At 40.2% G+C, this 16,271-nt stretch overlaps 1 protein-coding gene across 2 annotated transcripts in view; it reads left to right on the plus strand.

Moving 5' to 3' along the window:
• Top2a (DNA topoisomerase II alpha) overlaps positions 1 to 15,609 on the plus strand; it is a 34,506-nt gene extending 18,897 nt beyond the window's left edge. The window contains exons 21-35 of one of the 2 annotated variants that reach the window (XM_070028092.1): positions 758 to 989; positions 1,152 to 1,286; positions 1,390 to 1,590; positions 1,717 to 1,912; positions 4,411 to 4,502; positions 4,584 to 4,736; positions 4,865 to 4,948; positions 6,695 to 6,877; positions 8,297 to 8,381; positions 10,091 to 10,243; positions 10,478 to 10,601; positions 10,838 to 10,881; positions 12,950 to 13,084; positions 14,282 to 14,481; positions 14,697 to 15,609. In XM_070028092.1, the coding sequence (XP_069884193.1) occupies positions 758 to 989; positions 1,152 to 1,286; positions 1,390 to 1,590; positions 1,717 to 1,912; positions 4,411 to 4,502; positions 4,584 to 4,736; positions 4,865 to 4,948; positions 6,695 to 6,877; positions 8,297 to 8,381; positions 10,091 to 10,243; positions 10,478 to 10,601; positions 10,838 to 10,881; positions 12,950 to 13,084; positions 14,282 to 14,481; positions 14,697 to 14,825 (2,146 nt within the window). In that variant the 3' untranslated portion in view covers positions 14,826 to 15,609. The remainder of the gene's footprint in view (positions 1 to 757; positions 990 to 1,151; positions 1,287 to 1,389; positions 1,591 to 1,716; positions 1,913 to 4,410; positions 4,503 to 4,583; positions 4,737 to 4,864; positions 4,949 to 6,694; positions 6,878 to 8,296; positions 8,382 to 10,090; positions 10,244 to 10,477; positions 10,602 to 10,837; positions 10,882 to 12,949; positions 13,085 to 14,281; positions 14,482 to 14,696) is intronic. The other variant, XM_070028093.1, reaches the window with a different exon arrangement.
• The last annotated feature ends 662 nt before the right edge of the window (positions 15,610 to 16,271 follow it).

Genomic DNA, 16,271 nt, shown 5'->3' on the forward strand with positions numbered 1-16,271 from the left:
ATTTATTAGGGTTTTTTTTAGATACAGGGTCTTTCTATGTTACCCAGGCTGGACTGAAACTCCCAAGTTCAAATAATCCTCCTTTCCAACTTACTGGCACTATGGGCATAGGCCTCTATGCAAGACTTCACTTTTTTTTTTTTTTTTTTTTTTTTAGGTTTTGGGACAGGATCTCACTATGCAGCCTAGTATGTCCTTGAACTCAAGTCTTCTTGCTTCTTCCTCTCCAAGTGTTAGGATTATAAATATGTGCCACTCTACCCAGGTCTTAACATCCTTTCAGTCCTTTTTTGTTGGTTTGGTGCTGGTCCAGAGGGTTAAACTCAGGGCCTGGGGCTCTTCCACAAGCCACAGTTCCATTTGTGGCTTTTCAATGGTTATTCGAAGATATGAGTATCATGAAGTTTCCTGTCTGAGCTGGCCTTAAACTGTAATCCTTAGACTTCAGCTTTCTGAGTCCCTAAGTTTATTACCAGCATGAGCCCCCAGCTTCGTCACTTTTTCCTCCTTTGGCAGACCACTATAAAATGTATTGTCACTGCCTCACACTACTAGAACATGCACTTGAGAGTTTAGACTATGTCCCTAGTATCTAGTTTCTAGAAAATGCATAATAAACAATGTTAAATGAGTATTGATTATCAGGATGGTTTTTCTGTGGTAAATATAAAGTAACCCATGTACTTTCTGTAGAAGTGTCAAAGCTAATTTTGTTGTTGTTGTTGTTTTTCAAAATGATGTTCTTTGTTTTCTTTAGCCCTTTGGCTCGGTTGTTATTTCCACCAAAAGATGACCACACACTAAAGTTCTTATATGATGACAATCAACGTGTTGAACCTGAATGGTACATACCTATTATACCTATGGTGCTAATAAATGGTGCTGAAGGCATCGGAACTGGGTGGTCCTGCAAAATTCCCAACTTTGATGTTCGTGAAGTTGTAAATAACATCCGGCGTTTGATGGATGGAGAAGAACCTTTGCCAATGGTAACTATTCTGTTGGGAACTTCAGTTTTCCTCGTGTTTCACTTAAGTAAACTATAGAATTTTAGAGGATGCTAATATAAACTAGATTTATTGTTGAACATCTTTGTGATTTGTCTCTAGTATTATACTAAGAAGGTTTTTTTTATTAAAATCTCAATTTAGCTGCCAAGTTACAAGAACTTCAAGGGTACTATTGAAGAGCTGGCTTCAAATCAATATGTAATTAGTGGTGAAGTAGCTATTCTTAATTCCACCACTATTGAAATCTCAGAGCTTCCTATCAGAACATGGACCCAGGTAAGGAATTAGAGATTTCATTTTTTTTTTCATTTCATGGTCAAGACTAATACTGCTGTTGTCTACTCAGGAATACTTATAAAAAGCTTATTTCTTTCCTTAGACATACAAAGAACAGGTTCTAGAACCCATGTTGAATGGCACTGAGAAGACACCCCCTCTCATCACAGACTATAGGGAATATCATACAGATACTACAGTGAAGTTTGTTGTAAAGATGACTGAAGAAAAACTGGCAGAAGCAGAGAGAGTTGGATTACACAAAGTCTTTAAACTCCAAACTAGTCTCACCTGCAATTCTATGGTATGTTTTGTTTTGTGTATTTCTACTTGTATTAAAGAATGATACCAATTTTAAAAGGTATCTTAAGCCACTTGTATTAAATTTACCCAATTTATTGATTCTTGGCACTACTTTTTCCTTTTCCAGGTACTTTTTGACCATGTAGGGTGTTTAAAGAAATATGACACAGTGTTGGATATTCTAAGAGACTTCTTTGAACTCAGGCTCAAATATTATGGATTAAGAAAAGAATGGCTTCTAGGAATGCTTGGTGCCGAATCTGCTAAACTGAACAATCAGGCTCGCTTTATCTTAGAAAAAATAGATGGAAAAATTGTCATTGGTATGTAAACATTTGATGATCAACTAGTTTGACAGAGTTAGCTTTTCCTCGATTGTGAGGTTATGTTTGTTTTTGTTTTTTGGCCAAACTCAAGGCCCTGTACATGCTCATCATGCCCTCTATCCCTGAATTATACTCCTAACCCCACAGATTGAAATCTTAAAAAATCAAGAGGTAGAGTGCTTGCCTTGCCTGCATGAGCCCCTAGGGCAGAAAATGCCCGAAGTGGTGTTGTGGATCATGTGGTAGAGTGCTAGCCTTGAGCTGAAAAGCTGAGGGACAGCACCCAGGCCCAGAGTTCAGCCCCCACAACCAACAAAAAAAAAAAAAGAAATTAAGATTAAATTGACATTTGGACAAGAAGAAAATTGAGAACTCAAAAACACCTTCTATAAACTGACTGATCATAAGAAGAGACAATAAATGTGATGGAAAAGGCAAGAAGGACAATTATAAGTTGTTTATAAATAAAATGTATGCCCATGAGTGAAAAAATCAGGCCAGGCAAACAATCGTTAATCATAAGGAATTTTTTTTTTTTTTTTTTTTTTGTCGGTCGTGGGGCTTGAACTCTGGGCCTGGGCGCTGTCCCTCAGCTCTTCAGCTCAAGGCAAGCGCTCTGCCACTTGAGCTACAGCGCCACTTCCGGTTTTCTGGAGATAGGAGTCTCACGGTCTCTCCTGCACAGGCTGGCTTTGAACCTCGATCCTCAGATCTCAGCCTCCTGAGTAGCTAGGATTACAGGCATGAGCCACCAGCACCCGGCAGGAATTTTTTTTTTTTTTTTTTAATTCCATACTAGAGTTTGAACTCAAGAGCCTCAACCTTGCTGAGCCATTACCCCTATACCCCCCCACCCGCCATCCTGGGACTTTTCTTAGAAATTGCTACTTAGAAAAGGCTACTAAAAGTTTAAGTGACTAGGAAGGGAAGTCTTTACTAAAGCTAGACTGTAAGGAAAATTAAAGAAATAGGTTGGAAGAAGTAGAGGTTTGGCTTGAATGGTAGAGCACCAGCCTTGAGTTTTCAAAAAGGCTAGACTAGAGCTTGAGGCTCTGAATCCACCAAGCTTCAGTAATAGGAAGAGATAAAAAAGGTTTACCTTTTGACAGAGCTAACTAGAAAAGCTACCTCATTTCATTGAGTTAAACTAGCAAATTCCAAAACATAATAACACAAGATATTAGTAAATCACTGGCTGATTTTTCTCATGATACAAAGAAATACTTGACGTGATCAGTTACATGGTCTTGGAGTTTTTTGTTTTGTTTATTCATATTTTTTGGTAGTATTAGGGCTTTTTGTGCTCAAGCTTGTTCTACCACTGAGCCTCACTTGCTGCCCAGTTGTATTTTCCACAAAGCTAGGATGACAGTCCATGCTACATATCCAGCTATTTGGCAAAGGGATCATATGAAAAGTTTTTTTGTCCATGCTGGCCTCTAACCATGAACCTCCCTATTTTAGCCTCCCAGTTTGTTAGGATTGCAAGCAGACCCACAAGTGCCTGCTAAGATATCAGAACTTGATATTATTGTTTTGTGATGTTGGGGATTGAACTCATGGCCTGACTTTCTGGGCAAGTGTTTAACACTTGAGCCACACCTACAGTCAAGTTTATTTTGATATACACTAAAATTACTTGGACTAGCATATCAGCCCCCTTATACCACAAATACTGCTTGAAGCAAAGGTAAAATAAATGATTATAGACATGATTTAAAGGGAAAAAGGGGCTTAGCTGACTGGAATTAAGCATAGACATTATCCAGTCTTCTTGAGGAATAAAAATAGATAATCTAAATTTGTAATCTGTGTCAAGTTAATTGGAAGATGGTGGATTCTCAAAAGTAATATAGCTAATGACTCATTGTACCTCAAAGTGCAATAAATTGACTGCAGCAGACATAGTAGTATTATAGGGGAAAGGGAATGAATGCATCATGGAGCACACAAGAAAAATCACTCTTTAGGTGGGTGGCACTAAACCATATACTATCAAGTGTTGAAATAAGCCAAAGAGCATAGTTGAGGTAGATTTTATTTCTGAAACATACCAAAAATAAAGATTTTCATTCCTTTAAGAATTATGATTGGGGCTGGGAAGGTGACTTAATGGTAGAGTGCTTGCCTTGCATGCATGAGGCCCTGAGTTCAATTCCTCAGTACCACATAAGCAGAAATTGCACTGTGGCTCAAGTGGTACAGCACTAGCTGAAGAGCTGAGGGACAGCTCCCAGCCCCAGAGTTCAAGCCCCATGACCAAAAAAAAAATTATGATTGGATCACACCTCGAATTAGTTGACTGCCCCTAGTAATTGACACTTGCCCTTGGTTTATGGAGATTTGTCTATTTACCAGGATGTACATATATATGTGCAAAACAAAGAGTTTTATTTACAGCTTTAATCTTTTGACTTATTGTGGTAAAACCTTGTCCCTTTCCTAAAATCTTAACTTAAAAGTATTTTCTCTCTACTCTGTACATTCTTTATTAGAAAACAAGCCTAAGAAAGAACTTATTAAAGTTCTGATCCAGAGGGGATATGATTCAGATCCTGTGAAAGCCTGGAAAGAAGCCCAACAAAAGGTAATTCTTTGGTTAACAATTTTGTTAAGCACCGCTGTGTTCACATTTCATTTTAATTCTACATTTTAATTAACCCTTTAGGTTCCAGATGAGGAAGAAAATGAAGAAAGTGACAATGAAAAGAGTGAATCTGTACCAGATTCAGGGCCATCCTTCAACTACCTTCTTGATATGCCCCTTTGGTATCTAACCAAGGAAAAAAAGGATGAACTATGTAAACAAAGAAATGAAAAGGTAAGTTGTTAATGGGATCGTATGTGTTACTTAGTGTCATTCTAATGGAAAAATAAAACTCAGTTGTGTGCTACATAAAAATGTTATTTATACACATATTAACTCAGTTTTCTGGTAATGTTATAAAGGAGCAAGAACTGGATACATTAAAGAAAAAGAGTCCATCAGATTTATGGAAAGAAGACTTAGCTGCATTTATTGAAGAATTAGAGGTATGTATATATAATGCACATGTTAAAATTTTTATTAATGAAATATTCCAGCAATTTGCCTTTTTATCAAGAAATTTAACAATTGACCATAGAAAGAATATAGGAAGCATAAAGGTACATTCCAAGATAATGTTAAGCAGCCAGATGTGGTGGCATGTACCTAGACTCCTATCACTTAAGAAGACTGATATCTAGAGAGTTGAGGCCAGCCAGGGAAGGCAAGTTCCCTAGACTCCATCTCCAAAATAACCAGCAAAATTCCAAGCTGGAGGCATAGCTTAACTGGTACAACAACAATTGCCAAACCCCTGAATTCAAACCTCTAGTACCACCCACCCACCTCGCCTTTCCCCAAAGAAAACTGCTGTGCACGCACACGCACGTGTGCACACAAACACACACACATATACACATATAAACAGATTTTTAAATACTGATTAGACTGAAGTAAATAGTTTGAGGTAAATGTTTGTGAGATAAATGGCTTTGTTTTGGGTTCTTGTTGCCAGTACCAGGGCCTTAACTCAGGACCTCTCACTCTCAATCAGGATCAGCATTTTTCTACATTCAGCTGGTATTCTACCACTTGAGCTACCCCTCCAATCCAGCTTTTTCAATGGTTGGTTGCAGATACCACCTCTTGAACTTGTCTGCCTATTGTCCAGAAATTGAGACCTTCAGGTCTCAACCTTCTGAGTAGTTAGAATTCTATATGTGAGCCACAGGCATACAGCTATTAGATTACTTTTTATAAAAATCAATAGGAAAGACCTTTAATTAAAACTGAGAAGATACAAAGATCTTAAATGAGGAATGCAGTCCCCTAAGTCAACTTTAAAAGATAAAACAGTTTACTTTCAAGGCTTGCTAGTCAAATTGGGGGTGGTGGTAGGTTGGTTGGTGTGTTGGTTGGTGATTAGTTGATTCTACAGATTGAACTAAGAGCCTAGGCACTGGTAAAGACTAGCACTTTACCACTTGAGACACAGCTCCACTTCTGGCTTTTTGTCAGTCATGGGGCTTGAACTCTGGGCTTAACCACTGTTGCTGAGCTCTTCAGCTCAAGGTGAGCGCTTTACCATTTGAGCCACAGTGTCACTTCAGTTTTCAGGTGGTTTATTAGAGAAAAGAGTCTCACAGTTTATCTCAAATTGATCTTACAATTTAACCAATTGTAATCAGCTCAACTGTTGCCATTTTCTATTTATTTGGGTTTTTTGTCACTTGTAGGGCTTGAACTCAGGGCCTAGGCATTGTCCATGAGTTTTTTCATTCAAGGTTCGTGCTCTACCACTTTGAGCCATAGCTCTACTTCTAGTTTTCTGGTGGTTAATTGGAGATAAGAGTCTTGCCGGGCACCAGTGGCTCACGCCTGTAATCCTAGCTGAGGAGGCTGAGATCTGAGGATTGAGGTTCAAAGCCAGCCCGGGCATGAAATGTGAAATTCTTATCTCCAATAAACCACCAGAAAACCAGAAGTGGCGCTGTAGCTCAAGTGGTAGAGTGTTAGCCTTGAGCTGTAGAGCTGAGGGACAGCGCTCTGGCCCAGAGTTCAAGTCCCACAACTGACAAAAAAAAGTCTCACAAACTATTCTGCCCTTCTGTCTTCAAATGAACCCCAATCCTCAGATCTCAGCCTCCTGAGTAGCTAGGATTATAGGCGTGAGCCACTAGGACCCAGCTGTTGCCATTGTCTGACTGTTATATTTATAGTTCTTAATATTCTTCATTATATCTATTTTGTAGGTTGTTGAAGCCAAGGAAAAACAAGATGAACAAATAGGGCTTCCTGGAAAAGGAGGGAAAGCCAAGGGGAAGAAAACACAAATGATGGAAGTTTTGCCTTCTCCACAAGGAAAAAGAGTCATTCCCCAAGTGACCGTAGAAATGAAAGCAGAAGCAGAAAAGAAAATTAAAAGGAAGATTAAGGTAATACTCTATAACGTGACACAAAATATTTAAAGCAAAATTCTGTCTAAAATTAAACTATTGGGGGGCTGGGAAGGTGGCTCAGTGGTAGAGCACTTACTTGCCTTGCATGCCAGAGGCCCTGGGTTCGATTCCTCAGCACCACATAAGAAAAAAGCCAGAAGTGGCGCTGTGGCTCTAGAGTGCTAGCCTTGAGCTGAAGAGCTGAGGGACAGCGTCCAGGCCCAGAGTTCAGGCCCCACGACCGGACCAAAAAAAAAATTAAAATTAAATTAAACTATTGGGGCTAGAAAGGTGACTCAGTGGTAGAGCGCCTGCCTTGCATGCATGAGGCCCTGGGTTCGATTCCTCAGTACCACATAAGCAAAAAGAAAAAAGCCAGAAGTGGTGCTGTGGCTCAAGTGGTAGAGCGCTAGCCTTGAGCTGAAGGGCTGAGGGACAGCGCCCAGGCCCTGCGTTCAGGCCCCATGACCGGACCCAAAAAAAATTAAACTATTATTAAATTCCTTACACAGTAGTTTGGAATTTATACTATAGCTTTCTTCTTTTGAGACCAGGACTTGAACTCAATATCTGATACTGTTGCTCATTGGCTAGTGTGTATCACCTGAGCCACACCTCTAACTCTTAGCTTTCCTTTCTTAAGCACTTTTTAATGCTTAAATCTTTTAAAAAGGGACTGGGAATGTGGCTTAGCGGTAGAGTGCCTGCCTAACATGCATGAAGGCCTGGGTTCCATTCCTCAGGACCACATAAACAGAAAAGGCCAGAAGTGGTGCTGTGGCTCAGTGGTAGAGTGCTAGCCTTGAGCAAAAGAAGCTCAGAACAGTGCCAGGACCCTGAGTTCAAGCCCCAGGACTAGAAAAAATAAAAAAATAAAAATTAATAAATATATTTTTTAAAAAATGCCACTCCTTTCTGACCTCTTTTTTTTTTTTTTTTGTCATGGGACCTAAACTCTGGGCCTGGGCGCTGACCCTCAGCTCTTCAGCTCAAGGCTAGCGCTCTATCACTTGAGCCACAGCACCACTTCTGGCTTTTTTCTTTTTGCTTATGTGGTGCTGAGGAATCGAACCCAGGGCCTCATGCATGCAAGGCAAGCACTCTACCACTGAGCCACCTTCCCAGCCCCTCTCTGACCTCTTAAAAAACAAAAAAAAAATACTCTTTGACCATATTGTATTTTGGTATTTTCTCTTAATAAAATTGCAGGGAATATGGCTTAGTGGTAGAGTGTTTGCCTCACATGCATGAGGCCCTGAGCTCAATTCCTTGGTACCATATACACATGAAATTAATAAACTAAAAGGAAAAATAACCATTAAAAAAATTTTTAAAGAAAGAATTGTGAATAAATTTTTTAATAAGCATTTTTTTCTTGCTATGCTTTTTGTTTGTTTGTTTTAATCTGTCTTTTAGAGTGAAAACACTGAGGCTAAGGAGGATGGGATGGAAATAGAAAGCCTAAAAGAAAGATTGGAGAAGAAACTGAAAAGAGAACCAGGTATTACAATATTTTATAAATGGCATTTATTTCCTAATATAAAAACCTAGTTAGGGGCTAGGAATATGGCTTAGAAGTAGAGTGCTTGCCTAGCATTCATGAAGCTCTGGATTTAGTTCCTCAGTACCATATAAACAGAAAAGCTAGAAGTAGCAATGTGGCTCAAGTGGTAAAGTGCTAGCCTTGAGCAAAAGAGGCTCAGGGACAGTGCTCAGGCCCTGAGTTCAAGCCCCAGAACTGGTCAAAAAATTAAAACCTAGTTAAGGAGACTTCTCTTTTTGTCTCATCTGTATTACATGCTCATTTTTCTTCTCCCCCTCTAGAACATCTAACCTTAGTCTTGCCACGACTCTAACCCAACTTTTCTTTTTTCTTTCTCTTGAATCTTTTCACCCTACTCCTTTGACCTCTTTCTCTCTCTCTCTCTCTCTCTCTCTCTCCATCTCTCCCTCTGTCTCTCACTCACTTGCTCTCTCTCACTCTCTCGCTTTCTTGCTCTCTCCCTCCCTGTCTCCTTCCCTCTTTCTCTTCTCTCTCTTCTCTCCCATACTGGAACTTAAACTCGAAGTCTTGCATTCTTACTTAGCTTTTTTGCTCAAGGCCGGTGCTCTCCCAATTAAGTCACAACTCCACTTCTTGCTCTTTAGTGTTTAACTGAAGGAAGAATCTGTCAGTTTTGTGTATCTGGTTTGGGTTTGAACCTCAGATCTCAACCTCCTGAGTAGCTAAGATTATAGGTCTGAGCCATCAGCATCTGGCTCCCAATTATCTCTTCCATAAAACCTTTATAATCTATAAGGGCCTACACCGATTTCATCCTTTCTTTAAGTCCCTACAATGATCAGCCAAGGCAGGAAAGTTAATTAACCAAAAATCTGGAAGTAGAACTGTTGCTCAAGTGGTAAAACACCAGCCTTGAGCAAAAAAAGCTCAAGGAAGCTGGGGAAGTGATGAGTCATGCCTATAATCCTAGCTACTTGGGAGGTTAAGATCTAGATTGCAGTTTTAACCACCAGAAAAACAAGTGACACTGAGGCTCCAAGTGGTAGAGTACTATTCTTGAGCAACAAAGCTCAGAAACAGCACCCAGGCTTTGAGTTCAAGCCCCACGACTTATCAAAATAAAGAACAGGAACTATATGTGTTTCTGCTCACATTATATCGTAAGTAACATTGCCGTAATCAATAAACATTGGAGCTAGACACCAGTGGCTCACACCTGTAAGCCTGAAATCTGAGGATCAGGGTTCAAAGCCCTAAGAGTTTCCACTAAACTACCAAAAAAGCCCGAAGTAGAGGTATCATTCAAGTGATAGAGCATTAGTCCTGGACAAATAAAGCCCAGGGAAACCAGGCACTGGTTGCTCACACCTATAATCTTAGCTGCTCAGGAGGCTGAGATCTGAAGATTTCCGTTCAAAGCCAGCCTGGGCAGGAAAGTCTTTGAGACTCTTATCTCCAGTCAACCACCAGAAAACCAGAAGTGACACTGTGACTCAAGTGGTAGAGTCCCTGCCTTGAGCTGAAGAGCTCAAGGACAGCACCCAGGCCTAGAGTTCAAGCCCCATGGCAGACATACATACGTACATAAAAGCAAGCTCAGGGTCAGTATCTAGGCCCTGAGTTTAAACCCCAGGACAGGTACCTAAACAAACACTGGAAGTCTAAGGGTATATATATATAAGGTTTTTAATTTATCTTGCCTCTAGGTGCCAAGGCAAAGAAACAAACTACATTGCCATTTAAACCTGTCAAAAAAGGAAAGAAGAAAAACCCCTGGTCAGATTCAGAATCAGATATGAGTAGTACTGAAAGTAATTTTGATGTTCCTCCACGAGAAATGGAGCCACGGAGAGCTGCAAGTAAGACAAACTTTAGAATGTACTGTACATGCTGTAAGATTTGAATGGCCAATGACTTCCCTGCTTAATTCCAGAAATTAGCCTTTAGAACAGTAGGTTTCACTAAATATTTTGAAGAATTGAAGCATGTTTAGGTGATTAAACTGAAGCCTACATATCCTTGAAATGTTACATCAGTCTTTGAATTAAATGTGTCTCCTGCGCTCTCTAATTCCTTGCATATATGTTTAACAGCAAAATCCAAATTCACAGTGGATTTGGATTCAGATGAAGATTTTTCAGATTTTGATGAAAAAATTGAAGATGAAGATTTTGTCCCATCGGATGCTAGTCCACCTAAGACCAAAGCTCCCCCAAAGTAAGAATCTTACTAACATGGAGTTTTTGTGGTTGGTTGGTTGGTTGGTTGGTTGGTTGGTTGGTTGGTTGGTTGGAGCATACCTGGGTTTGGACTCAGGCACTTACCATTTCAGCCATGTTTCTAACCCTCTTAATACATATTTTACCATGCTTTTAACAGATAATGCATTCTTTGTTGCTTTTTGTTTGTTGATACTTAGAATTGATTGTCAATACATTATCTTTTTATTCTAGACATACTGAAAAAGAACTGAAGCCACAGAAAAGTGCAACGTCAGGTATGTGTTTAAGTAAAAGCAGTAAGGTATCTCTTCTGCTGGGACACTCAGGTCCAACTAGGTTCTAAATCTGGCTACATTATCCAAATGCTTTACTTATAAATCAACATAAGGGGGCTGGGAAGGAAGTTCCATGGTAGAATGCTTGCCTTGCATCCACGAGGCCCTTGGTTTGATTCTTCAGCACCACAAAAGCAGAAAAAGCCGAAAGTGGCGCTGTGGCTCAAGTGATAGCACTCTACCACTAGCCTTGAGCTGAATAGCTGAGAGCAGTGCCCAGGCCCAGAGTTCAGGCTCCACAACCAACCAAGAAAAAAAAATCAGCATAAGGTATTTTTCTTGTTAGCATTCTATTGCTATTATTGTTATTTTTACAATTCAGACAAGTAATCAGAGTATTTTCCAGGTACTTGATTAGGTGCTTTTTTGCTCAAGGCTAACTCTCTACCACTTTTTGGGGTTTAATTGGAGTTAAGAGTTTCATATACTTTCCTGCCAATCTGGCTTTGAATTGCCAACTGTGTAACTAGGATTGTAAGTATGAGCCTCTAGTGATTAGTTAAAAATTTCTTGTATGGGGCTGGGAAGGTGGCTCAGTGGTAGAGTGCTTGCCTTGCATGCATGAGGCCCTGGGTTCAATTCCTCAGCACCACATAAACAGAAAAGGCCGGAAATGGCGCTTTGGCTCAAGCGGTAGAACGCTAACCTTGAGCTGAAGAGCTGAGGGTCAGCGCCCAGGCCCAGAGTTCAGGCCTCATGACCGGACCCCCCAAAAAATTTTTTAAAAATTTCTTGTATGCACATTTATAATCTTAATGTTTGGAAGGCTGATGGAAGATTGTAAATTTGAGGCCAGCCTGGGCTACAGAGAGGCTCAGTCTCAAAAAACTGAAAGAAGCTGGGCATTTGTGGTTCACAACTATAATCTTAGGCTAAGGCCTGTAATCCTAGCTATTCAGGAGGCTGAGACCTGAGAATCTTGGATTAAAACCAGCCCCAGGGGCTGGGAAGGTAGCTCAGTGGTAGAGCACTTGCCTTGCATGCTCGAGGCCCTGGGTTCGATTCCTCAGCACCACATTTTAAAAAAAGCCGGAAGTGGCGCTGTGGCTCAAGTAGCAGAGAGCTAGCCTTGAGCTGAAGAGCTGAGGGACAGTGCCCAGGCCCAGAGTTCAGGCCCCACGACCGGACCCAAAAAAAAAAAAAAAAAAAAAAAACCAGCCCCAGCAGGAAATCCCATGAGACTCTTTTGCCAGTCCTGGGACTTGAACTCAGGGCCTAGGTACTGTCACTAAGCTTTTGTGCTGAAGGCCAGCACTCTACTACTGAAGCCACAGCCCACTTAACATTTTTTTGGTGGGAGGAGGAAATAATAAGAATTTCACAGGAATTCCTATCCAGGATGGCTTCAAACCAAGATCCTCAGATCTCAGCCTCCTGAGTAGCTAAGATTATAGGTGTGATCTACCATCGCCCCGCCCATGAGTCTCTTGTCTCCAATACACTACCAAAAAGCCAGAAGTGGAGCTGTGGCTCAAGTGGTAGCCTTGAACAAAAAGAAGCTCAGGGATACCCAAGACAAGGGCCACTGAGTTCAGGCCCCAGGACAGGCATCAAGGAAAAAAATTGAGCTAGAGGCATGACTCAAGTGCTAGATCACCAAGATATAATGTAGAGCCCTGAATGAGTTGAAGCCCTAGTACTGGCACACACACACATACACACACAAAAACCTGGGGCTGGGAATGTGGCTTAGTGGTAAAGTGCTTGCCTAGCATGCATGAAGCCCTGGGTTCCATTCCTCAGTACTACATAAACAAAAAAAGCCAGAAATGGCACTGTGGCTCAAGTGGCAGAGTGCTAGTCTTGAGCAAAAAGAAGCTCAGCCCAGGCCCTGAGTTCAAGCCCCCAGACTGGCAAAAAAAAATGAAGAAAGGAAGGAAGAAACTTAAAATTAGAACAAATGTTTAATATAGTCCAGAAAAGTGTTTAAAAAGAAGCTCATAAGGACAAGGTGGTCTCATGGATTTCCTATGTTATCTATATGAATTGTTTTTCTTTCCATTTGAAGTAGTTAACTTGGATGATGCTGAAGAAAATGTAGCCCCTTCTTCAAGCCTTCCATCTGCTGACTTACCAGCTAAAATTGAAATTCTAACTCAACCTTCTAAAAAGAATGTGACAGTGAAGAAGACAGCAACAAAAAGTAAGCTTAAATCTTTAAAATTAGTTGACCTTGGGGCTGGGAAGGTGGCTCAGTGGTAGAGCGCTTGCCTTGCATGCATGAGACCCTGGGTTCAATTCCTCAGCACCACATAAGCAGAAAAGAAAAAAAGCCAGAGGTGGTGCTGTGGCTCAAGTGATAGAGTGCTAGCCTTGAGCTGAAGAGCTGAGGGACAGTACCCGGGCACAGAGTTTAGGCCCCACGACCGGACCCAAAAAAAAAAAAATTAGTTGACCTTAGGATTAACTGACTGGCTGCCCCAAGTCAATTTTAACCTTCACTTGTGCTAGCCCCAGTGCCAGTGATTCATATGTATAATCCTACTTAACTCAGGAGGCTGAGATTTGCGATCTCAGGTCAGAGCTAGCATAGACAGACAAATTTGAGGGACTTCACACACAATTATTATTAAAGAGTTGTACAGGGCTGGGAATGTGGCTTAATTGGTAAAATGCTTGCTTAGCATGCATGAAGCCCTGGGTTTAATTCCTCAGTACCACATAAAAAGAAAAGGCTGGAAATTGCACTATGGCTCAAGTGGTAGAGTGGTAGCCTTGAGCACAGAGAAGCTCAAGGGTAGCCCAGGCCCTGAGATCAAGTCTCAGGAACAGCAAAAAAGAAAAACCAAAAAAAAGAAGAGTTGTACAAAGGGGTTACATTTCCATATAAAGCAGGTAATAACAATTTTTCTTGGACACCCCTTCTTTCACTTTCCCTCAGTTTCCCTCTTCCATTCTTCCCTACAACTTGTATTTGACTACGTTGTGTTCACCTTTCCTCCATTTCTGAAGGATCCTTTTTTTGTTGGGTGGGTTACTTGTGGGACTTGAATTCTGGGCCTAAGCGCTGTCCCTCAGCTCTTCAGCTCAAGGCAAGCACTCTACTACTTGAGCCACAGCATCATTCCCAGTTTTCTGGTGGTTTATAGGAGATAAGAGTCTCACAGACCTTCCTGCCTGGGCTGACTTTGAACCATGATGCTCAGATCTCAGCCTCCTGAGTAGTTTAGGATTACAGGCGTGAGCCATCGTGCCCAGCATCTGAGGGAAGCATGGCTCAAGAGGTAGAGTATCAGCCATGTGTGAAAAAGCCAAGGAAGAGCTCATTGCCTAAAGTTCAAGCCCTAGTAATAGCACCAAGAAAAGAGTGATGGTAATGATTTCTTGTGCTGACTTGCAGGTCAGTCTTCCACCGCTGTTGCTGGTACCAAAAAAAGGGCAGCTCCCAAAAAAACCAAAACAGATCCAGCCTTAAATTCTGATAACTCTCAAAAGCCTGACCCTGCCAAGAACAAGACTCGCCGCAAAAGGAAACCATCCACTTCTGATGATTCTGACTCTAATTTTGAGAAAATCATTTCTAAAGCAGCCACAAGCAAGGTATTTATCCCTAGGCCTTTGCTATAGACATTTAAAAACACCTAACTAAGCTTTTGCTCTTTTATATACTTTTAAGAAAATAAATTTAAATCAGTCAACTGTTAAACAGTAATTTTGGACTATCCTTTACTACTTAGAAGATAGAAAACTCCTTGTGATTTGGAAATTATACTATTGAATTTATATTATACAAATGGTTTGCATTTTCTTTTCAGAAACCCAAAGGGGAGACCGATGAGTTCCTTCTGGACTTTGACTCAGCTGTGGCTCCTCGGGCAAAGTCTGTACGAGCCAAGAAACCTATCAAGTACCTCGAAGAGTCAGATGAAGATGACCTGTTTTAAAATGTGAATGGTCTCATTGCGCCTAAGACTGGTTTTTAAGTTACTTGAAGTTCTTAATTTCCTTTCCTGAATACTGTATACAAGACTAACAAAGTAAAGTGAATAGAGCCCATAGACCCTTAGCTTCTTATACAGTGTACTGTCTAAATAATGATCACCTTGTGAGCATTATTTTCTTCTCTACTTTGTCTGTGCTTTCTCTGTTTTCTTTGATTAAAATCAGATTTCATATTCTTCTAGACTCAAGTTATATGGTCACTTCAGCAAAAAGAAAAAAAATTATCAAAATATTAAGCTAAAACTGGAGCCATTTTACTTAAGTATTACTCTGCCTCCTTCCCTGTTTTTACTAAATAGGAGGTAGCATAATTTATTGTTTCATCTTAATTTTATAGATAATATTCTACCAAGTAGAACTTGATAGCTTTAGTACAAATATTATTTGACCTTTTAAGTGATTTTTGTTTAAACAATGAGAAATTGCTCCTATCCTGAACATCATGTGCTGAAGAAAACCACCCTATGTCTGAAGGAACTTATAGTCAGCAGTATTAAGAAAATTAGACCAGTTGTTTGACTGTCAACTCTTGACTTGTCCCCTCTGCTGCCTGAGTCCCTGTCTCCCAGAACAGATTTCTAGAGAACGTTGAACTCTGATTTTAAGACCTTTCTAGATTGGTATATGTGTTTCTTGAGTGATATTATCAATGTTTTTATAAATATTTACTATGTTTTTCTACTTAGCTTCATCCTTTTGTATTTTAATAAAAATGTTCTAAGTATTGCCCGTTGATTGCCTCCTTTTTTTTTTTTTTTTTTTTAAATCCCAGACTTACTCTGAAATATAGCCCTCTTCACTGTTGTAATCTTTTTTACAAGACTGACAGCTTCTATCCGTGGTGACAGCCAATTTAGGCCAGTAAGATTTTTTTTCCTAAGATTTTATGTATAGGTACTAAGTTCTTCATCTTCTCTACACTTTGACTAAATAACTTATTAAATGTATGTATCTTAAATAATTTGCTATTTTAGCAACTATTTTGATAGCCTACTCAAGTGCTTAATGGAATCAGTAAGTTATGGGACTACTGGCTATAATCCATATAGGAAAAAAACAATGTTAGATAAATCCAATTTCTGCTCACATATTATACCAAAATTAAATTCAAGTAGACTAATTTATTTATGTTGAGTATTAAACCCAGTCTGGGGCATTCTGAAGAAGCACATCACTGAGCCACAACTGCAGCCCCAGACTAATTAAATATTAACGTATCAAATCTGGCCATGTGATTCAAGTGGTAGAGTGCCTGTCTTCAAACAAAAAGTTTACTTCAAACCTTAATACTGTCCCTCCCCCCCCCCCAAAAAAAAAAGCCTGGAAAAAGGGTCTTCAAAAAAAGTAGCCAAGAAGTAGCACTGTGGCTCAAGTGGAAGAGCACTAGC

This window comes from Dipodomys merriami, unplaced genomic scaffold (genome assembly GCF_024711535.1).
Source record: "Dipodomys merriami isolate MVZ:Mamm:240054 unplaced genomic scaffold, mDipMer1.0.p SCAF_19, whole genome shotgun sequence".
Taxonomy (NCBI): Eukaryota; Metazoa; Chordata; class Mammalia; order Rodentia; family Heteromyidae; genus Dipodomys; species Dipodomys merriami.